We start from the raw sequence: 21,946 nt of genomic DNA, 5'->3' as shown, positions 1-21,946 counted from the left end.
CTGGGTCGCCGGCGTGGAAGCCTGGGTTATATGATCAGTTGTATAGTGGACTATAGCTGATTCGTATTTAATTGTGTTCTCTGGTGAGGGCTCAAGGCAAGCAGGATGCTCTCGTTGCTCGTTGACTCACCACATGCGATCTGGAAGCCTGGTCAGTCAATTGTGTATGCTTACCACTGGTCATCACTATAGCACTTTACATACATTGGCATGATCTATCATCGGAATCAACTCATCATCCGGCCCGCACTTGAAGTTGCCATAGCCCTCGCCGAGGTCAACATTGATGTGTACTTTACGCTGTAGAGGCTGCAGCATCGTGTCACTGTGGTATGAAGGAATACTGGGTAAAGAGACAGAGAGAGAGGAAGCAAATTGCAGACGTAGAAGATTCAGCCAGGACTTGACTCGAGCTGTGACACAATACTATTGTTGCTCGTTGTAAGAGACCGCTGTGATCGGACTCTGTGGCCTATCTATGAGTCTCTCTTATCGAATGTAATATGTACATTTGTAGATCAGCGGGGATGGTTGCCCTTCGGCCGATGATCTATCCTATGAGGCGAGTACTGGTATCCTTGCAGATGGGATATATGTTCTTCCAGGCACTGTCAAGTAGGTTCTTTTTTTTTGTATAAGTCAAAAGAGACATTTACAGAGTGTTTAGTATACTCAATGGAAAGTCTCAAGACCTTACTCATCGCCAACAGAGGCGAGATAGCTGTATGTTTGTTTTCTTGGCATCTGACGTTCGCGACGAGCATCGTCATATGTATAATGATATCTCCTTAACTCCGACGCTCTTTTTCCTAACAATTTGACCACCAGGTTCGCATAATCAGAACAGCAAAGTCGCTAGGGATCAGAACCATAAGCATATATTCCGAAGCAGATGCAGCATCGAGCCATGTCTCTTCGGCTGATCAGGCGGTGCTGCTACAGGGTCACAGCTCTTCTGTCTACACAGATGGCGATAACATAATCGCTATTGCCAAAGACAAAGGCGCTGATGCTATCATTCCTGGTTATGGATTCTTGTCCGAGAATGCAGACTTTGCTCGCAAAGTAAAGAGCGCTGGTATTTCCTGGTGTGGGCCCAGTCCAGAAGCCATCGAGGCATTCGGCGTTAAGCATGTTGCTCGTGGACTAGCTGAAAAGGCCGGCGTGCCCATTGTGCCGGGCACAAAAGGTCTAGTCGAGAGCGCTGATGAGGCTGTAACCGCCGCCGAGAATATAGGCTTCCCCGTGATGCTAAAAGCAACTGGAGGAGGCGGTGGTATGGGTTTGGTCACTTGTATGACGAACGCCGAGGTTATCGAAGGCTTCCAAATGGTACAGTCTAGGGGAAGGTCTTTGTTCGGTAACGCAGGTCTCTTTATCGAGAAGTACTACCCTGCTAGTCATCATATTGAGGTCCAAGTACTCGGCAATGGCCAAGGAAAGGCAATCCATTTCGGTGAAAGAGAATGCTCGATTCAACGGAGACATCAAAAGGTCATTGAGGAGTGTCCGAGTCCATTCGTTGAGAAGCATCCAAATTTGAGGGAAAAACTTACTAGTGCCGCCATCAGTCTTGCTGAATCTGTTAGGTATGGTTCTGTCGGAACTGTGGAGTATCTGGTGGACGACGAGTCTGGCGATTACTTCTTCCTCGAGATGAACACCAGACTTCAGGTTGAGCATGGCATTACAGAGCTATGCTACGATATAGATCTTGTCAAGCTGATGCTACAACAAGCCGATGCTGAGCTGTCAGGCCAGGGAGGACTCTCTGTTGACAGTCTCAAATCTCTGCAGTCAATTCCACCCAAAGGTGCCGCCGTAGAAGCTCGAATTTACGCAGAGAACCCAGCTCGAAACTTTGCACCATCTCCTGGTCTTTTGCAAGCGGTTGAATGGCCAGACGTTCCAGCTCGAATTGATACGTGGGTGTACACGGGATCTACCATCACTCCGAATTACGATCCTCTCATTGCCAAAGTCATGTGCCGCAGGGATACCCGACCAGACGTGGTATCATCTCTGCAGCATATCCTAACCGATTCACGGATATGTGGGCCTCCCACGAACCTGGAGTTCTTAGCAGCAATTCTTGAGAACGAAAAGTTCAAAGCTGGCCACACTCTCACAAAGTTTCTTACTGACTTCGATTTCAAGCCCGCTGCTATCGACGTGATCTCAGCTGGAGCGTACACATTAGTACAAGATCTACCAGGCCGCCCGGCAGTTGGCAAAGGCATCCCGCAAGCTGGACCGATGGATCCAGTGGCGTTCAGCCTTGCGAACATGCTTGTGGGCAACAAGCGTGGGACCGAAGGCCTCGAGATCACGCTGACCGGACCCGAACTGCGTTTCATACAGCCCGCAGTCATTGCACTGACAGGTGCGACCATGGAGCATACACTTGATGGTCAGGCAATTCCAATGTGGACTCGAACCTGTGTCGAAGCGGGTCAAAGCCTCAAGATTGGTAAGACCACGGGCCCCGGATGTAGAGCATATCTTGCTATATACGGCGGCTTGCCTGCAGTACCAACCTACTTTGGCTCAAAGAGTACCTCACCTCTTGTAAGTATCGGAGGCTACCAAGGTAGAGCACTTGCTCCGGGTGACCTTCTTGCGATGACAGGACATATTCCTGCCGCACTTCGTGAGCCAGCGACTCTCCAGGAAGCCCTTCGACCAACCTATGCCCACGATTGGAAAATAATGACAATGGTACGATCTGCCCAGAGGACCAAATCAGATACCGACGAACTGAAAATGGTCTAGGCTGGTCCACATGACGAAGGTTATTTCACCCCAGAAGACATTGATATGATCTACAATTCCGAGTGGAAAATCTCGCACAACGCAAGTCGAAGTGGCATAAGGTTGGTAGGACCTGTGCCCAAATTCTCCAGGAAAGATGGTGGGGAGGGCGGCGCACACCCCAGCAATCTGGTAGAATACGGGTATCCTTTAGGAGCTCTCAATTGGACAGGTGACGACCCATGCATATTCCCTGTCGATGCGCCAAACTTCGGTGGCTTCGTCTCGAGCAATGTAATTATCAAGGCTGAGTGGTGGAAACTGGGCCAGGTCAAAGCAGGTGATACGCTTAGATACAAGAAAGTCACTCTGGACTCGGCACTCGCATTACGGAGACGAGTTGAGACGTTTCTGGATCTCGTTGAGGAGGCGATTGCTACCGATGGGGAGACTGGCCATATCACTCCTATCCAAGCGGATTTCGAAGTGGCCGACGCTACGCTTGAGAAGTCGATTGTTTGGGAAAGAGCTGCTCAAAGAAGCCAGCCTCAAGTGCGATATCGACAAGTGAGAAGACATCGTCATGTTATTGTGTATATCGAAGTTACTGACGTACCGATCAGGGCGGTGATGACTATATCATTGTCGAATACGGTAACGAGCAATTTGATCTCAATCATCGGTACTTGTTTTTATCAAGTTTCAAGGAGAGCAGAACTTAGCTGACCGGATAATAGTTGTCGTGTAACCGCTCTAGAAAAGGTCTTGCATGCGACTGATGCACCCGAATGGCTCAAGGATGGCTTGATCAACACTGTTGGCTGTTGCACATCTATTACGCTATTCTACGATGGGCTCAAAGTCGACCGCCCACAGCTCATCTCACACCTCCAGAACCTCGAAACGCGTCTTGGTGATCTAAGAGACGCAAAAGTGCCGTGTCGTCGTTTTCGCCTCCCTATAGCCTTCGAATCCAAAGAGCAGAAAGAAGCGATAAAGCGATACATGGAGACGCAACGACCACACGCCCCCTACCTTCCCGACAATCTGAGCTTCGTAGCTCGCAACAACGCCTTTACCCCCGAAGAGTTGAAACAAATCTATTTGACAGGTACGTTCATGGCAGTGGTGGTAGGTTTCTTCTGCGGCAACACCGTTTCTCTCCCTGTAAACCCTCTACATCGCATGTCGTGTCCGAAGCAAAATCCGTCACGTGTCTATACTCCAGCAGGCACAGTATCATGGGGCGGATCATGCATGAGTCTCTATCCTGTCGACTCCCCAGGTGGCTATCAGATGACAGGACGGACGATACCCTGTTTCGACATGATGGGCACGCGATCCGGCTTTTCGCCATCCAAGCCCTGGCTATTCGAAGATTTCGATCTGATCACATACTACGAAGTCAGCGAGGCAGATCTCGAGGAGAAACTGGCACTCTTCAGCCGCGGCGCCTACGGGTGGGAGTACGAAGACGTCGTGTTCGACATGGCCGAGCATAACAAGTTGCTGGAAGACACCGAAGCCGCAGTCTCGGAGCGTCGAAAGCGGCAGGCGATCGCGCAGCAGGAAACGACAGACGCAGAAGCAGAGAGTCTGAGACTGTGGCGCGAGGAGAGGAGTAAATCCAAACCAGACGAGAACGCCATCGACGCTCTGCTCGCTGACCCAGCCATCATCACCATCGAAGCGCCCACGGACGCGAATATATGGAAATTCCTTGTCGCCGAGAACCAGATCCTCGGCGATGACGGAGACAAAGACGCCTCGAGTCAAAGACCAAGCAAACAAACCGTCCTCGCGGTTCTCGAAGCTATGAAGTTGGAGATTAATATCTGTCTGCCGATGGACGAGATCATACGACAAGGCAAGTCGTCGTCATCATCATCATCGTCGACCGAGGCCCAAGGTCAGAACAGTAACGAAAGCAAAGTATCAGTCAGAGTGGAAAAGATCTTGGTGGCCGCCGGCGTGAGTCCTTCCCCTCCCTCTTCCTCATCCTCATCCCTGTTCTTGCATCTTTCACTATTTCCATCACCTTGCCTGACCAGCTGCTCAATTTCTCTCATCACTCTTTGCCCTCTACGTTTGTCACGACCCACTCCCTCCGTCTTTACAAGTCAACCTCCAAAGAATTCGAGAAGAAACTCGCTAACACCAATCATGCACTTCAACAGGAAACCGTCAGAGCAGGCAGTAAACTCATGTTACTCCGACGCCTATAATCCATCCATTTCAAGCAGCCTTAATAAGCGAACAGAATCAAATTTCGCCGTCTCATACTTTAGCCCTTTATGCAGAGTGATGTGATGTGATAATACAAGGCGATGCTCAAGTTCAGGCCAGCAGGGTTCTGACAGTTGGCATTTCGTCGTGAATACATTCGACATGGGGGATCCCCCAGGGCTTGTGCGAAGAGAGTGGTATAGTGTGATCAAGTCACGCCGTGGATCAGAACATGCTGTTTTAGGCAATGGTGCTGTTCCTAGAGTAAATTGAGGGGTTGTTCTTAGCGCACTGGCTAGGATAGAGATATAAGCTGATAGGTAGGCGAGACAGGGCGAGAAGAAAGTGTAGAATCACGAACAAGCGAGATATTCGTACACAGTGTTTGACCGGGAACAGAAATAACTACTGTACATTCGGTTGGACGATGCTATTCATACTCGCACAAGTGCCATTTCTCTCGCAAGGAAAGGTCGTTTCGGATATCTACAACAGAGCCTGACAGAAACAAAACCCTCACTGTCGGTGTCCCAGACCACTCCCGCCTCCTGCCCTGCTTCCGCCTTCAATCAGCTCATCAATCTGCCTCAGAGCAGTCTTGACGCGTTCTCTGATGTCCAGATCCGCGTCCGTGGCGAGCGCTCTGACTCGAGCCTCGATGCCCACATCTCGCAGCTCTGCGGCTCTTCGCCGCGCGTCTTCCCGGTCGTTTGCCGTGTCCGACCACGTGAGGTTGATGACGACCCAGACGCTCGAGACGCGGATGTTGCGGTCTGGGTGGTTGAAGTGCGGCAGCCAGGCGGTCAGGAGCTGCCGCTGGGCCACGACTTGTTGTTGCACCATGGTCGAGCCGGCGGCGAGGTGGATCAGGACTCCGAGCGCGGCGCGTACGAGTTCTTGCGGTTGCCATGATGGAGGCGCCGTGGATCGGCTTGGTGTTTGGAGAGGTGCTGTTTGTTGTTGTCGCTGTTGCTGCGTGGCCGCTGGTCCGTGGAGTGATGCTGCAGACGCTGGCTTGAGCTTGTTGTATAGCATGTCCAATACGCGATTTATGCCGATGGTGCTGTCCAGATGGTCGATCATCGGTATGTTGTCGTCACCGTTGATCAAATTTCGGACGAAATCCAAGGCTTGCTCTTGGATGAGGATGTCGTCTTGTTTGGCTCGCACGGCGGTGTTGAACTCTTGTTCGCGAAACACGCGTAGGCGAGCTTTGTGGCTATTTGATTTTAGTGTGGATCGGATACCGCTGGACTGAAAGGGTGTGCCGTTCTGGTCGTACATGACTTCCACGTCCTCGTCGTCGCTTTCGTCGTTCTCCGTCGTCCCCATGTTCATCTCATTTGTGTCGGGCGCGTTGAGCAGGTCAACCTGTTCTCCTTGCGCGTTCGGCGAGCTGAGACCCAGAGAGTGACCTGGTTCTGTCTGCTCGCCGTTGATCACCTGAACGAGCCAGCCGCTGCCAAGCTCCTCGAGACAGGCACGCTTCACCTGCGGTGGTGCGTTCAGCACCAGATGCTTGAGACCCCACAAGGAGGCCTGACGAAGCTTGGGACTCGATCTTTTGGCATGCGCGCAGAAGATTCGTATTACACCGGCTGCGATAAGATCCTCCCGCATGGGACTGAAGTCTAGGACCAGATTGATAGAAACATCAGTGGCAGCGATTTGCACAGCGTTGCTCGGATGCGTCAGGAGTGCGAGGACTGGCTTCCCCAGTCCCGCGTCGATCAGACTGGTGCGCAAGTTGCCGACCGACCTTGACATAGCCGTGGCTGCTTGACACGCGGCAAGGACAACGGGCACGATGTTTCCATCTTTGACGGTCGGAGGCGATGCTGCAGACAGGACAGAGTCAGGGAAAGGGGTCAGAGAGTCGATGATGTAGGTAGCGGCGCCGGCCTCGATGAGATCCTTGCGTATCGAGTCTTCCCTCTCTGATATTGCCGCAAGGGCTTCCAAGGCGGTGGCTCGACATCTCATGGCAGCCACGACCTCGCGCGGCAGGCCGGCGTCACCAAGAGTGGCCAGTGGTGATGAGTCGTACTGAGGATCTAGTGAATGCAGATGCGGCGACCACATGGGACGGGCCAAGGAAACAGGATCGAAAGATTTGCGCAGTATCTGGATGATGTACTTGTGGGCTTGTGCGCTGTGAGCAGCTTTCTGCAACTCAACATTGTTTCTGATTAGTTTCGCCAACACGGCGCATGCCTCGCTCCTGATTGTGGTGGGCTCGGTGACGTTACGGCCGTGGTCTGCGGAGGCATCGGCAGAGTCTTTGACCAATTTCACCGCAATAGGGACGGCTAACAGGGCCAACTGACGCTCCCTCTCCTTGAGCCTGGGTATAATGTCGGTCCTTATGGGGGCAGCGTCGGCATCGAGTGCAAGGTTGACGAGGGCGAGAGCACGAAGAGCGGCCAGGCGGAAGGAAGGATCCGTCGAGGAACGCGCTAGGTGTATGAGCCAGGCGCAAAGAGGCGAAGGCGGGGTCGGGTCAATGTCTGGCTGGTCGACGAGGAAGCGCGAATTGGTCAAGGCGAAGGGAGGGAAGGTGGAAGAGGTGAAAGTCGACTTCTGGACAACGATTGACGGGAGAAGATGGGCGAGAGAGACGGCATCACTCGGCTTGCGATGCTGACGGAAGTTTGGACCGGGTAGGTCATCGTGCAAGCCTCGCTCTTGTGGCGTCGAGAGAACCTTCCTCAACGCTGGCGAATATATCAATCGATGTGACCTGTAGTGGGAGCCCTCGATGACGGCGGAGACGGCGCTCAAGACATTGGCCATGGGGACGAGGGCGTCGAAAGCAGCTGGGGCGGGGTGGGTTGATGTTGCCGTATGTGTCCAAGCAAATGAAGCTAGAATGTCGGCCAGAGCATCCAGTACGCCTTCCTTGACCAACAAGTTTCTCGCCGACGTCAGGAGACAGCAGTGTGTGATGAGGTCAGATGCAAGAGCAAGCTGCTGATTCGAAGTAGCGGTTGCAGCGTGCGACGGCGTTTGACTATGCAGGCGCAAGATCGAACGAATGCCGTGGGCGGTTATAGGGTCGAGTATCAGGTCGGGCAAGGGAGGTTGGGCATGCACGGGAAAGGTGGACGCCAAGGTAGCCCAGGCAGTCACGAGGTTGTCCAGAGCTCTTAACGTGGCAACGAGTATTTTGGCAGGAGTGTAGGGGGAGCGGAGAGGTTGGAGAAGAGATTGGAGCAGGTTTGTCGCGAGGATGGGAGATACAAAAGCTGGCCCGGCTGGAGAGATGTTGGGTCAGCGGGTGTTGGCAAAAGCAGGTGGGTAAGAACAGAAGTACCATTGGCGAGGCTGCCAACAATGAGAGTCGCTTGCATGCGAATCTCATCGTGGCTGGTCAAGTGGCATGAGGAGGCATTGGTCGGGGCCGTGGTAGCAGCGTGTAGCATGCGTGACAATGGGTCGAGCAGACCATGTCTGACCATCTGGTCTTTGCGCTGAGCATGTCCGACAATGTCATTCTTCAGCAGTCTCAGCAGCTTTGATTGCTCCTCGGGATCGGTACATGTCTTTAGCTCGCGGAGAGCTACCAGATATGTCGGGTGCACCATGTCGTCGTATGTTTCGTAGTGCGTCTGCTATGTCCGACGAGGGATGATGGCAGTCACACGGCGGTATGCCAGAAGCCGCAGTGCAATGGGTATCTTATCGCTCTAATGGCGCATCGTGTCCTGCGACCGAGCGTCTACTGTACAGTGAGATGCCGAAGGATTATCGGGGTCGCCAGGAAACTACAGACGAATTACTGTCTGGAGCACACTGAGACACAGAGATATCTGTACAGGACGGGAAAGTGCACACAAGTTGTTGCCGCTCGGGAAACATGAACAGTAGAGTTTCCGTACTACTGTCCCGATAAACGATAACTCCGGGCATACCACTTTACAAGATGAGACGAATCTGGGGAATCATTGCGTCGTGTTTGTCTGATTTGCACGGGGCGGTTGTCATACAGCAACATCCATTATTATAATCGAGTGCTAGCAAAAGCCCGCCGCCCGCCGCACAAATACTTGGTTTCAGCCCTACAAGGTGCGCACGTCAAGCCAACCTAGACTGCGATTGCATCCATTTGTGATGCACTATCATTCTGAACTACGTATCAGATAGGGCGATGCCGACTCGGCCATGATTTGCAGTACAGCACATGAGACTCCGCTGTTGGACCGCAAGACAACACAATAAAGTTGGATCAGAGTCATCCATGGATGTGATGGTGGCCAGATACGAAGCAGAAATGGCTTGGCATTCATCTAATCCAGACTCTACAATGGCGCACGTGGCTCTGTCCTTTGGGCGACAGGCATCCTCCTCACTTACCGCACTTGATAGGTAGACTGATAATAAAGATACTTGTATCTCCCATGGGTTATTCTGGATCCTGATAGAATTACAAGAAAGTGCAGATTCCAGCGCATCCTAGCCAGAAATGCACTAGAGCTTTTGGTGAACTTTTGCTTGGACTCTGACCGCCACATCTTTCGCCATTGATATTCTTGTCGACATAATCTCCAGTTCCACCTGCCTCTAGAGGCAATTCTCATTTCTTTTGTCACCTTCCCTTCCGTCGTTTCCTCTATACCATCTCCATTCAGTGCAGCAACACCGACAGCAAAACCATCAAAGTCTACTAGTAGCTCACTCGTTACTGCTCTTGACTCTTGTTCTTCCACCATCGCCTGCCTGTCTGTCTGTCTGTCTGTTTGTCGTGGCCCCGTTCAGCTGCACAATCCACGATAATTATGCGCAGCGCTCGCACCAATCTCTCCCTGCCTTCTCATCACCTGCACCCAGCACTAGCATACTTATGATTGCTACCTACACCGAGCACTAGCATACTTATAAGCGCTGCCGCCACCACTCCTACATGTCAACTCTGACATCTTCGCCATCTTCGGCCATCTCTCCCCGTGCTTTGCACCCTTTGGCCCACTACGCCACTACTACCCAGAAGCCTTCCAGATCTCATACCGCCATCACCGTCCCTATCCAGTCGCCTCGATACTCCAGACCTACCCCTTCTCCAAAGCCACAGACCGCCGATGCTGGCACCCAGTATACCCCAAAAGGTCTCCCTCCCACCGCACCTGCGAAGCGCAAGGACGCTCCTGCCGAATCTCCCATGACCTCCTCAACCCTCGGGGAAACTGCACATCCTCAGCAAGCTCCTGATGATTCTCACCTTCACGAACACACTGCTATGCACAATGGACACAGCTCCGCTGCACCTTCTGGTGCAGATGCCACCACCACAACCACCACCACGCCGCCAGCCCAAGATCCCGACATGTCGCCTTCAGCTTCCAAGCGCGCGCGTACCGCAGAAGATGTCAAGATAATGCCCATCAAATACGAGACCTGCGACCCAAAGCACCTCGGTCACCTCATAAGCAACATGCTTCTGGAGCTGATTCAACTCAACGATCACATTCCACTGAACGGTCGCCTCACTAGGTTTCATTCCAGAGCGCCTCCTGGCATCTCGTGTCATGACTACCTCCAGCGTCTGATACAACACGCGACACTCTCACCTCCCATTTTGTTATCAATGGTCTATTACATTGACCGCCTTTGCGCCATGTACCCAGCTTTCAACGTCAGCAGTCTGACAGTCCATCGTTTTCTGATCACCGCCGCGACTGTCGCATCTAAAGGCCTGAGCGACAGCTTCTGGACGAACCCAACCTACGCACGTATAGGGGGTATCACTACTGGCGAACTGGCCACGCTGGAGATGGAGTTTCTTCAAAAGGTTCAATGGCGGATTGTACCCAAGCCCGAGGTGCTGGTTGATTACTACGTCAGTCTGGTTCAGAGGAGCGAAGGCTACGAACTCGAGCAGATACCGCCGACAAGCGACGCGAGCACTCTGCTCGAAACTCACGATACCGACATGGAAAAGGACCCACCGTGAGAGTTTGGTCTCGATTGAGCCAGCTTATGAAAGCAAAATCATTGTTGTCAAGACAATACTCGAGAGGGCGTCCGACATGCCGTCTGGCGTACTGTAATCCAGACGATGTAAGAGACGACGGTCTTCCTCAAACAATCCCATCCAAAGCCACCGTCACATATGGACGAAATCGGCGGCATTAGGAAGGAACGAGCCAATGCCAAAAAAAATGAAAGAGTCGGAAAAGGCATGCACCATGACAGGCCATCATCGCCACACCCATCCAGGTAGACTTGGCAAAATGCACAAGTCGGCCAGACCGACCATTGCATGCGACCTAGGCGTGTGCCAACCACACATACCAGAACGCGACCACGTCAGAGGAGGCCAGTCCGCTGGGACACTGATGTTCACGTATCGTCGAGGCGATCCATAGCCGCCACGACTTGACGCGCCAAAGGCAGACAGAACAGGGAACAAAGTATTGTAGACATTTTTGACGTAGCAGCAGTTCTTCTCCATGAGGGAGCCCCAACAGGACGAGGAAAGACAAGAAGTGCGCGGGAGAAACAGAACAACCCTACGACTCCCACAATTCCAGTCGTCTGAAACGACTAGATGGGAAAAAATAAAGCAAGCAAGCTAGCAAAAGGGGAAAAGCAAATAACCCATTTCTGAAGAGAAACTAAATCAAAACCAAAAAAGTCAACAAACTCTAAGCGAGTCACGTAGGATTCCGTCTCATGTTTCGCCTTTTTCTGGATCTTGTGCTATGTATATGCGTGCTTACTGCCCAAGCAAGGTATCTAGTCTGCTTGTCCAGTCAACCTACCGAATCTATTTACCAACCTAGGTACCAAACCATTGTCTCTCGATACACAAAACACACGAACACTTACGCTCTATGAGCAAAGTAACAGTCAGCAGAACACAAGGCTGACATTCCATTTCCATTTCTTGAACAATACTTTCAGTCTGGACTCTAGATTGACGTGCATAGCGCTCTCGATCTCTGCTTTTTGCTCTTGACACTGCCCGCCCCTCTTCTGGATACCATTTCTGGATCCCCAAACAGAAGGACTTTTTCTCTCTGTTTTCTTGAGGAAACCGGAACGTTTCTTGCTCTTCTCATGACTGGTATTTCCGTGATGCAGGAAACGACTGCTGCGTCATAGCGAAAGCGAGTAGAAGGACAAAAGGGATCCAAAGGCTGGACGAGCTTGCTTCTTTCCTTCTTCTGCTTTACCTCTCGGTTTCTCTGGAGAAGCGTGGATGTATCATCTAGGTTTGTAGAGTGTCCATTTCTTTGCTTTGTTTCCGTTTTGCTTTCTTTCGCTTTTCTTTTCCCTCTACTTTCGTTTCGTGACGTTGGACTGAGAAGAAGAGGAGGTCGAGTCATGACTGTGTCCATGCTCGTGCTCGTGCTCGTGTTCATGATCGTCATGCTCCTGTCCCGCTGCTGTTCCTTCCGTCTTCTTGGGCGTGACAAACTCCCTCGCAAACGCATCTCCTTCAGTCTCGATAGTCGCAAAGCGCACACTGACTCTCTTGACGCCCTTGACGTCGTCGCCGATCGCTTGACGCACTTTGTCCTCGACGGCTCTGCTCTGGTCCACGGTCCAGTTCCCAGGGATGCTGATCGAGACTTCGACGAGGAAGTTCTGCCCGCTCTTGATGCCTTGCACGACGACGTCGTCGCCGAACGAGCCGTCGCCGCCTTCGAATTCGCTCAGTGCTCGTCGCGCGGCGGCTTCGGCTGAGGATCTGATCTCCTCGTCGACACTGACGTCGGCGAGCTCGAGGAGCGCGAGCTTTGTGTTTCCGTAGCCTGCTTGCACGATCATTCCGGAGATGATCAGACCGCCGACGGGGTCCAACCAGGCGGCGTTGGGGAGTAAGTGGCTGGCGCAGATGGTGGCGAGGGCGACAAACGCAGTCAGACTGTCGACGCGGTGGTGGTAGGCGTTGCTGGCCAGCACGGAACTTCTCTTCTCCTTGGCTACTTTCATCGTGGCGCGATACAGCCACTCTTTGATCAATATGCTGCCTCCGGCAAGCCATGCGGCGTTGACGTTGGGGCCAAAGTCCTCGGCGCCGTGTGAGTGGCTGTGACCGTGTCCGTGTCCGAACAGACCCAAGTCATGCATTATGTGTGCGAGATCAGGAAAGAATTGCTGACAGAGTGCCACGACTGCTTGAAGACCAATCATGATACCGCCTGAGAGGAGCAGTCCAGAAACGCCAAGTGCGCCCAAGGATTCAATCTTGCCATAACCGAGAGGAAACCTCGTGGTGGGAGAGCGAATAGAGTAAGAAATGGTAGCGAGTGTGGTAAAGTCAGAGATGAGATCGGTGAGAGAGTGGACGGCGTCGGCAGTGAGTGCTTGGGAATTAAAGGCATAGCCACCTGCAGCTTTCGCAATGGCCATGCCCAGATTGACATAGAGTCCGATTCTGGTGATTTTGACACCGGGATCATTCTTGTCAGTAGAAGTCAGAAATGTGCTGTCGTGATGGTGATGGTGATGTCCGTGGCCGTGAGAATGGCCCATGTGGCCCCGCGCCTGCGCTGGGTTCAGAGAAGTCGACGTCGACGACATTATTGTCGTGTTCGCAGCAGCGATCGTGGTTGAGAGCAAAGGAGTGCGTGCCTGATGGGCAAGTTGTGACCAATTGTGGCGCGAACGACGTGCGACAAGACGCCTGAGATTGTTGTGATTATACGTGGTTGTGTTGTTAGTATCACTACTAATACTACTACAAGCAACGTGCGCCGCACTTCTGGAGCTGCGCAGCTGTTGCTTTTGTCGGTCGTGTGCTTGGCCGCCTGGTAAAAGGTCGATATTGCAAGAGAGTAATGGAAGAGATGCGTGATGGCTTCTCCTATGCGAAGCGCTCAGCCGCAGAGGTGAGCATGGGTATCGCATCAAGTCTCAAGTCTGCCAATTTCCTTACAGGAAGTCCACCCCCTTTGCTGGAACCCTTTGCACTGCCGCAGTTGTTGGTGTGTATGTGTCACACTCTAATGATAAGACTGCACTGCACCACTACAGCGAGCCTCGTCGAAGCTCAGCTGGCCAACTTCGGTAATGTAATGCGGTCGCAGAGCAGCAGCTGTTGACTAAATCAACGCCAGGGCGCACAAGATAGTAGTGGTCGCAATAATGTACAGAGCAGAGAATCCGTCGATTTTGATACTGTGTATGATGTACACAGAGTCATAGCCTCCAAGAACTACCGACAGTAGTACTGTACAGTACATCATCGCCAGCCATTAATATTCTAGCTCGTCTGGTCCGTCGCTGGCTCTATCCTTGTACTTCTTGGCGGGGCGTCCTGACGTCTTTTCGGCCCTCGTCGGTTGACTCTCGGATGATGGAAAACCGTCTGGAGTATCTTTGCTATTGAGCCTCGTGTCAGGCTACACAAGTATTGATTACCTGGTTCAATTACTTTGTCTGCGTTGCATCGAGACGAAGCATAAGATTCGTTGTTATATTCGCCAAAGAACATAGCTGGTGCTGTGCATGTAAAGTGATCTCAGACATAGTAAGGTGCATGTGCGGAGTGTCCAACTCGTCTTACTGATACAAAGACATCTCATTTCATAATGTACATATTCATCACATCGTCAAGATACAATAAGAGAAAATCATGACTGCGCTGAACCGTGTCTCGATGGCTCTACACCCCATCCCTGCAGTTCGAGAATGCGAACAATAGTCTACGGGTCCGGCCCTCCCTCGGGACCTGATAGCATCGATCTAATGCTGACTCCGCGCTGGACCCCTTCTTCTGGCGTGCGACTCTGTTGCTCCCCACCCTGTGACGGGTCATGGGCCGAATGGTCGGTCTGCAGTCTGCTGGGGTCTGGCCCTCCTGACTGGAATGTCGCGGGAGGCTGGTACAATGGCAAAGTAGGTAGCAAGGGTCGGTCAGGCCTGAGATTTGCTGGAAGGATTGGCTGCAGGGTCCGCTGGCTTGGACCGGCAACGGCAACAGCGTGGCTGTCCACACCTACCTCCATCTCAGCGTCCTCGTCTGAAACTCCAATACCGGAATCGCCTTCGTGGTGTTCTTCTTCGTTACCTCGCTGCTGTGCGCGGTCCCTGGCCACGCGTTTCTTTGCTGCCGCTCGAGCCAGAGCCTGAAGATTCTTGAATCCCTTCTCCATGCACTTCACATGGCAGCGTCAGTATTGCTCGCCGTCATCGTAGATTGCACGCAGGCTTGGTCTACCTTTGCTTCCACCAGAGCCCACCGTTCCCCCACTCTACTCGCCAGAACCCCCCACATTTCCCTCCTGCACTCCATGTACTGGGTGGCAAGCATCTCAAGCCTATGGCTGTCCCAATCGTCGTTGCTCCGGCGCTCCATGAGTCTCTCGTGCCTTTTCCGGCAGGCGTTCGCAGACTTGCTAGGGAAGTGTCTGGTGGCGATCGGTTGCCAGTTGAGGCCCGAGGCTCTGGCACTGAGCAGAATCCTGTCGTCTGCATCGGTCCACATGGCAGCATTGCGATGGCCTGGTTGCGCCTGCGCTGGGGTACCCGATTGTGACTGGTTCGCTTCCACGGAGGGCTGTCTATGAGCCACTGTTACTCGTCCCTCCTTCGGCGGCATGTCTGCAGGATTTGTCGGGTCGAGACCAGCTCGTAAAGAAGAAAAGGATTAGATTACACACTCGGGAGAAACTCTCAAACAATGACAGGTAATCTATCACCGCCGTCTCCAGTCGTGATTAATGATTATGAAAGCGAATGATAAAGTACCCAGTCTTAAGGAAATTAAACAAGAAATGCGACTAAATGAGAGAAACTGATACCACGGGTCTCAAAGTCCTGGGCTTTTTCAGACAGTTGGGTGGTGAAAAGAGGATATCTTATACCATATCACTACCTTGATATCTCCGTAGCAATGACCCCAAGGTGGACGTACTGACCGTCATCCAAATATAGCGGAGTATGCAGACATGAAACAGAAGGTCTCGCTCAGTGAAGAGGACTGGCATACTCGGGTTGTAGAGATGCCCAGCAAACAGGACATTTGCGATGTAGTTGGAGCAGATGCGGAAGGAAGCGCTTGCACATGTAGATAAGGGGTTGTGCTCGTGGGTCCCGGTGGTGGCCTATCCACGACCCCGAGCAGAACTTCAAACAAGCTGCCGCCTGATGAGATGAGGCAGTCGAGCGACGCGCCTACATGGCGCCGTAGTCTCTAGTAATATCTGGTCTCGCAAGGTCAAGAGAAGGCTGGCGCTTCGCTTACGGAGCGCTTAGTGCAGCCACGTCGTTTCGCACATCCGGTCGTGGCCATTCGAGGGGTCGATAGAGGCAAAATGTCCTCGAGTTCACATTGAAAGTCATGGGGAGTGTGTATCGACCTCGTCGCCATGCGCAATTGACATGATCTTCCGCGAAAGAAGAAGGAACGGTAACATGCGATTTTTAGTCAAAAGCACACCTAAGACAAGATAGAAGTGGTTTGGACCGCATTAGCTAACATGATGAGTATCCACTCTGTATTGATTTTCACAAATACTGGAAACAAAGCTCAGCTACGTCTGTCTTTTTATGTAGATTCGACGGGAATTGTGGTTGAGATCGGAGTCAAAGTAAGCCGGCGGGCGGCTTCGGACATGGGACAGCGGCGGAGAAGGCTTGAGCTTGGGATTGATTGAAATGGAGTGAATTGATTGGAAAATGGCTCGAAGAACGAATGGATTTGCGGGACAAGCAAGGGCTTCTTTGTCTTGTCCGCAGCCGCAGCGAGAGAATAATCAATAATAGTCAATAATTGCAAGTAACGAGTACAAGCCGCCATCCCATCCGTGGAGGACTCGAGAGAAGTAAGCTCGACTCAACTCCAACTCAACGCCAGCAGCAGGAAATCCATCCGCCTTTCTCTCTTGCTCTTTCTTCTCTGCTTCCTCCTCGTCCACCACTACCACCACTTCAATTTACCCACAGTTGTCCTGGTCGCTGCACGCTGCGTGGTCGCCATCCTCTTGTTGCAGAGCGTCAGTCAGTGCAATGGCTGCCATTTTCCACTCATGTAAACACGCAGCTGCTTTAACGGGCAGACATGCTCGTCGTGGTGAGTCCGCAGATTTGCATTCAGTCTTCTTTGCAACCGCCTCGCACTCGTATCCACTACTGACATTGACTCTGCGCTCTAGGCTTCCATGTCGCGGCTGTGAACCGCGCTGCCACCAGCTTCACCATGCCCGCTCTTTCCCCCACCATGACCGAGGGAAACATTGCAAGCTGGAAGCTCAAAGAAGGTTAGACACACCCCTCCGGCGCTGTAAGAATCACCTGCTGAACCTAGTGTCGTTGCACAGGCGACTCCTTCTCTGTCGGCGATGTTATCCTCGAGATCGAGACCGACAAGGCGCAGATGGACGTGGAGGCGCAGGATGATGGTATCCTGGCAAAGATCACACTGGGAGACGGCGCAAAAGCAATCAAGGTCGGTGAGCGGATAGGTGTTTTGGCCGAACCAGGTGACGACCTGTCCACCCTCGAGATACCCGCAGAAGAGAAGGCCAGCGCATCCGAGAAGCCAGCGCAGGAGAGCAAGCCCGCCCCCAAGGAAGAACCCAAGACGCCTTCCTCCTCATCCTCCGAGGCTGCCACTTCTTCCGCTTCTTCTTCGTCTGCCGCCGCTCCGACAAAGACGCAGAACAAGAAGTACCCGCTCTACCCATCCGTTCACGCCCTGCTTGTCCAGAACGGCCTCACCAAGGAAGACGCCAACAGCATCCCTGCCACTGGTCCCCAGGGTCGTCTGCTGAAGGGTGACGTCCTCGAATACCTCGGCAAGAGTGAGAAGGGATACGCTGCCACACTCGCCAAGAGCATTGAGAAGCGCGGCCACCTCGATCTGTCCAACATCCAGGTCGCTGCGCCCAAGAAGGTCGAAGAGAAGAAGGCTCCCAAGGCAGCCGAAGCTGCCGAGGCCGCCCCAGTACTGGACACCGAGGTCGCTCTGCCCGTCTCGCTCACCGCCGTCATTGCGACTCAGAAACGTGTGCAAGACACCCTTGGCATCTACCTTCCTCTCTCAACCTTTGTCGCGCGCGCCTCAGAGCTCGCCAACGAGGATCTACCCTTGTCGAAGAACCGCACACCCACCTCCGAGGAGCTCTTCAACTCTGTGCTCGGCCTCGACAAGGTCATCTCCAAGACATCACGCGGCAACTATGCACCTCTGATCACCGGCTTCCCCTCGTCCCCTGTGAGCGCATCGTCGAGGTCGTCGAGAAAGACCCCCGACATTATCGACATTCTGTCCGGCAAGTCGGCCGCTTTTAAGAAGGCCCCCGCCGCGAGAACCGCGAGTGCCGTTGGCTCGGTCGCTCCTCACAGCGTCTTCAGCGTCATGGCCAAGACGGGCGAGGAGAAGAGAGTGCAGGAGTACCTCGAGCGCATGAAGGCTGTGCTCGAAGCCGAGCCCGGCCGTCTTGTATTGTGAAAAGAATAAAGACGAAGAATGAAGAAAGCAGAACAACAAAAACCAAAAAAATAAAAAATTAGAGATCACCAACTATTTGTTATGAAAGTAGTACATTATTCCTTGTTCTCGGTTTAGTCTCTCTCTCGAGTGTTTGTCGAGGATGAGCTCGAACACATCTGTATAAAATACCCCTCCTTCCCACCTCAGACTACCTTATTTGTCCGCAGCTTCGTCTTTGGCGGGTTCACACCATGGAGTTGAGGCACCATCTTTCTTCCATCTATCTAAAACCCAGTGTCAAGACGTCTCGTTTGACCTCTTCTTCGTCGGTGACTTTGCATTGCCAAAGTAATTCATGAGAGTGTTCTTCTGATTCGCGATTGCCTTTTTCGGACTTGACTGTGTTGCTCCTGCCCCTGCTCTTCCTTCCGCTTTCGACGCCTTTTCTCCGACGCGCATCAAGCTCATGAGCTCCTCGAATTCGGCCACGTCAACGATGCCTCCGCTCGCTTGCACGTGGCCTCGGGCGAAGTTGTCGCCGAGTCTCTCGATCAGTGGTCGGTTCGACTCGTCTGTCCCGGTTTTCGTTTCCTCTTGATCGCCTTCCGTCTTGATCGCAGGCCCAGCATATGCTTTGAGGCTCTGGATGATGTTGACCGCGGGATCACGACTGCGAGCACAACGCGCTATCCGACAGGAGAAATTGACTTTTCCGGGCAAATAGCCCTCGTTGGCGACCATGACGATCTCGAGGGCCTTGCTCTGGAGGAAACCTGCCCACCTGGTGGCGATGACCGGGTGGACCTGAGCCTCACTGGAGATCCTCAGCACGGCGACTTTACCGTCGGCGGAGAACTTGGGAGGCGCGTGCGTGCATCGCTCGACTTCGGCGTTGACTTCGTGTCGTGCGGCGAGCAGACGAGGGTGTTTGAGGACGTCTGAGGGCTCCGAGGCAGACGCCAGTGCATCCCAGGCGGACGATACGTCGTATGTTGCCGTTCTCCGCGGCGCGTTGATGTAGGATACTACTTCATTGAGAGTTTTCTTCGTGAAGCGCTTGAAGGTGGCTTTCATTTCTGGGAAGGGAGGCTCCCATTTGAGAGTGTTCCCTAGGTCTCCATGTGTCCCTACCACGCAGAGCCACGAACAACGTTCGCCGACGTCAGGGTGTAATGGGTGACAGATGTGATATGTCAGCAGAGCCGATGTGGCTACTGGTGGTGAATTGCAAGCAGTGACGAAATTGGCATTTTCGGGAAAGTCATCTTCTGTTGCGTGGTGGTGGTCTATCACGAGCCCCTCGTGAGGCCTGTCGATTATAGGCGCTGATTTGCGCGAACCTTGATCAAGTACAAATACATATTCCGGTGACTTGGCATCCATTCTTTCGCGTTCATCATCACTATGCACATTGTTCCCTTTACTAATCAGATGTATGTCAATCAGCTCTGACGGTAACCCGAGCAGCTCTAAGGTTCGTTTCAGGATGACCCCAGAAGACAGACCATCTGCATCTTTGTCGGGCACGATCAACGTCCGTTTCTGAGCTTCAGCACTTCGGAAGAAGTCAATATGACACTCACAGATGAAAGCATGGAGAAGTGTACCCACCATCTGGTAATAATATTTCGAGCCAGTTTTACCTGGTCTTCAGGCGCAGGCCATATTATGTCGCCGTTCACATCTCGAAAGGACGGCGTGAGATGGTACTCTGGTACGTCTTGTTCTGCTCGAGCACGTTTTGATGGTCCAGTAATCTGCTTGCTGTCCGGAGCCCGGTCCTTTTGTTTCATTTTGGCAATGCGGGCATTGCGTATGCCGACGGTGCTGTGGCGTTTGTCGGTCGCAGTGCTAATAATGCTGCGGTGGGCGATCTCAGTAGTGCACCGCGGGGTGAACCTGTCGGTTCTTATGATAAGATAGCCCAGCCTCGCGCACAACTGTCGGGGCAGATGAAGTTGTCTCGAGAGTGCACTCGTATACGATGAGAGGGCTTGCATATAGAACAAGTCCCTCCCGCCAATGCATTTACTGACTATACAGTCGGCGAATGTTATTCGCTAGTCTTCGATGGACATGTACGATCGGTGCAATTGCGTAGTGCTGGTTCCCTCTGACTCCAATGGTTGTAGCTGCTCAGTGGTCCACTACTATCGGTGATACCGAGAACATTCATTTGATGACAAGAGCTGTAGATCCATCACATGTATGAACACGAATGGGAGACGCAGACGTAATGCAGCTCGCCAGACACTGCCGATTAAAAGTTGCCTCACCCTTTTTCATTGATGTCAGGCGTAAGATGGTTGAAAGGGTTCAAGGTTGGCATCATCACCACAGTGCCTTATGACGTACTGGCACGGGGCAGGCATCAGACACTTTAGCTTTTATATGCTGAAGACGCATCTTCTTCTGCTTCTGTTTCTGTTTTCTGTTTCTTCCACAAAATCCGCTAGCTATGAGTGCATGATGCTTGAGAATAGCTTCGTGCATTGCAGCGAGGAATGAATACTTTGATGGTGTTTGAGTCAATTGCCATCATCCAGAAACGGCATGATAAAAGTCGCCTGAACGGCAAGTAAGATGGGGGATATTCCCGGCTAAGAGGATCTAGACCGCTGGTGAGCGAAGTCATCGTGCAACCAACAACCAGTAAGCTACGGCACGGTCAGCGACCACGTACATTCACACATTGCAGGTCTGAAAAACAAACTGAGCAGAACATAGGCATATTTTCTGCTAATTGGAAGGGAGGGCAGTCGAGGACAGAGCGTACCTCTGTTTCGGCTGTCATCCGGTACTTGGCATCCCCATGGCAATGTTAAAGTGTCTCAACACGAGGCTTTCGCGAAAAGTTACTTGGTACATGTGACAAGTGGCTCCTGGCTTGCGCGACCTTCTGTCGTCCCAGTGGCCCAGTGGACCCTTGGTTCAAATTTCCATCTGTGCGCAAAACGCATGATCTCATGAGGCTCAAGCGTGTGTGGTCGCCCGAGTGTTCCCTCCACTCCATCGCCGTAGAGCTGCCCGCCTCCGTTTAACAAACCTTAGCTACTCGATCGGCAAAACCACCTTTTCGCTTCCACTCGGGAGGGGCCCTCCTCGAACTCGACTTCTTCATGCGCCAGGCTTCGTCTTTCCTCCACCCACATCAACCACGGCTCAGTCTCATCTTTCCAACTTCCTCGAAACCTCGTCGGCGCAGCCTCGAGCCACGACTTAGCGTTTCTTGCGCACACGCACAATCCTCTTTTGTTGCGGCTCCGGATCAATTTCGCCGAGCCTTTGCCAACGACTTCACTCCTCTGACCTCTGATCCGCCTTTGAGTTGGTCAACAGTAACCCACTCGTCCCGTTCTTTCCATCTACCGAGGATCAAAACTGCCCTGCCCATTCTCCAGACTGAGGCAGCCGTAGCTCTTCTCTCACAGTAAAGCTTTTGTATTTCATGGCTCTCCATCTCTTTCCATGATTCGGTCGGTACGTGTTGTGTTGCATGTTTTTTTTCGCTGACTCGCTCCTTCACTGCGAGCGTGTTTGTTCGGTATTACCATGCACCTCGATAGCTGCCACCAACCATCGTCATCG

At 52.6% G+C, this 21,946-nt stretch overlaps 7 protein-coding genes across 7 annotated transcripts; 3 read left to right on the top strand and 4 right to left on the bottom strand.

The window, feature by feature from the left end:
• Positions 1-675: 675 nt before the first annotated feature.
• On the top strand, positions 676-4,976 carry AAFC00_001338 (uncharacterized protein; the record flags this gene model as incomplete). The annotated part of the gene is made up of 6 exons (XM_069340515.1): positions 676-723; positions 829-2,718; positions 2,773-3,318; positions 3,375-3,433; positions 3,489-4,722; positions 4,929-4,976. The coding sequence occupies 6 exons, from the start codon at positions 676-678 to the stop codon at positions 4,974-4,976; spliced, it is 3,825 nt and encodes a 1,274-aa protein (XP_069203985.1).
• A 517-nt stretch (positions 4,977-5,493) lies between these two features.
• Positions 5,494-8,561, bottom strand: AAFC00_001337 (uncharacterized protein; the record flags this gene model as incomplete). The annotated part of the gene is made up of 2 exons (XM_069340514.1): positions 5,494-8,231; positions 8,291-8,561. 2 exons carry the CDS (start codon positions 8,559-8,561, stop codon positions 5,494-5,496), a joined length of 3,009 nt encoding a protein of 1,002 aa, XP_069203984.1.
• Positions 8,562-9,877: 1,316 nt separating this feature from the next.
• AAFC00_001336 (uncharacterized protein) lies at positions 9,878-10,924 on the top strand (the record flags this gene model as incomplete). The annotated part of the gene is made up of 1 exon (XM_069340513.1): positions 9,878-10,924. The coding sequence occupies one exon, from the start codon at positions 9,878-9,880 to the stop codon at positions 10,922-10,924; it is 1,047 nt and encodes a 348-aa protein (XP_069203983.1).
• Positions 10,925-12,252: 1,328 nt separating this feature from the next.
• On the bottom strand, positions 12,253-13,503 carry AAFC00_001335 (uncharacterized protein; the record flags this gene model as incomplete). The annotated part of the gene is made up of 1 exon (XM_069340512.1): positions 12,253-13,503. One exon carries the CDS (start codon positions 13,501-13,503, stop codon positions 12,253-12,255), a length of 1,251 nt encoding a protein of 416 aa, XP_069203982.1.
• A 1,124-nt stretch (positions 13,504-14,627) lies between these two features.
• Positions 14,628-15,523, bottom strand: AAFC00_001334 (uncharacterized protein; the record flags this gene model as incomplete). The annotated part of the gene is made up of 2 exons (XM_069340511.1): positions 14,628-15,080; positions 15,143-15,523. The coding sequence occupies 2 exons, from the start codon at positions 15,521-15,523 to the stop codon at positions 14,628-14,630; spliced, it is 834 nt and encodes a 277-aa protein (XP_069203981.1).
• Positions 15,524-16,932: 1,409 nt separating this feature from the next.
• AAFC00_001333 (uncharacterized protein) lies at positions 16,933-18,376 on the top strand (the record flags this gene model as incomplete). Its single annotated transcript, XM_069340510.1, has 3 exons — positions 16,933-16,996; positions 17,079-17,183; positions 17,244-18,376. The coding sequence occupies 3 exons, from the start codon at positions 16,933-16,935 to the stop codon at positions 18,374-18,376; spliced, it is 1,302 nt and encodes a 433-aa protein (XP_069203980.1).
• A 279-nt stretch (positions 18,377-18,655) lies between these two features.
• On the bottom strand, positions 18,656-20,151 carry AAFC00_001332 (uncharacterized protein; the record flags this gene model as incomplete). The annotated part of the gene is made up of 2 exons (XM_069340509.1): positions 18,656-19,913; positions 19,970-20,151. The coding sequence occupies 2 exons, from the start codon at positions 20,149-20,151 to the stop codon at positions 18,656-18,658; spliced, it is 1,440 nt and encodes a 479-aa protein (XP_069203979.1).
• Between the last annotated feature and the right edge of the window lie 1,795 nt (positions 20,152-21,946).

Source organism: Neodothiora populina, assembly GCF_041146345.1.
Source record: "Neodothiora populina strain CPC 39397 chromosome Unknown canker_contig_12, whole genome shotgun sequence".
Lineage (NCBI taxonomy): Eukaryota > Fungi > Ascomycota > Dothideomycetes > Dothideales > Dothioraceae > Neodothiora > Neodothiora populina.
This window is presented reverse-complemented; position numbering and strand designations above follow the sequence as displayed.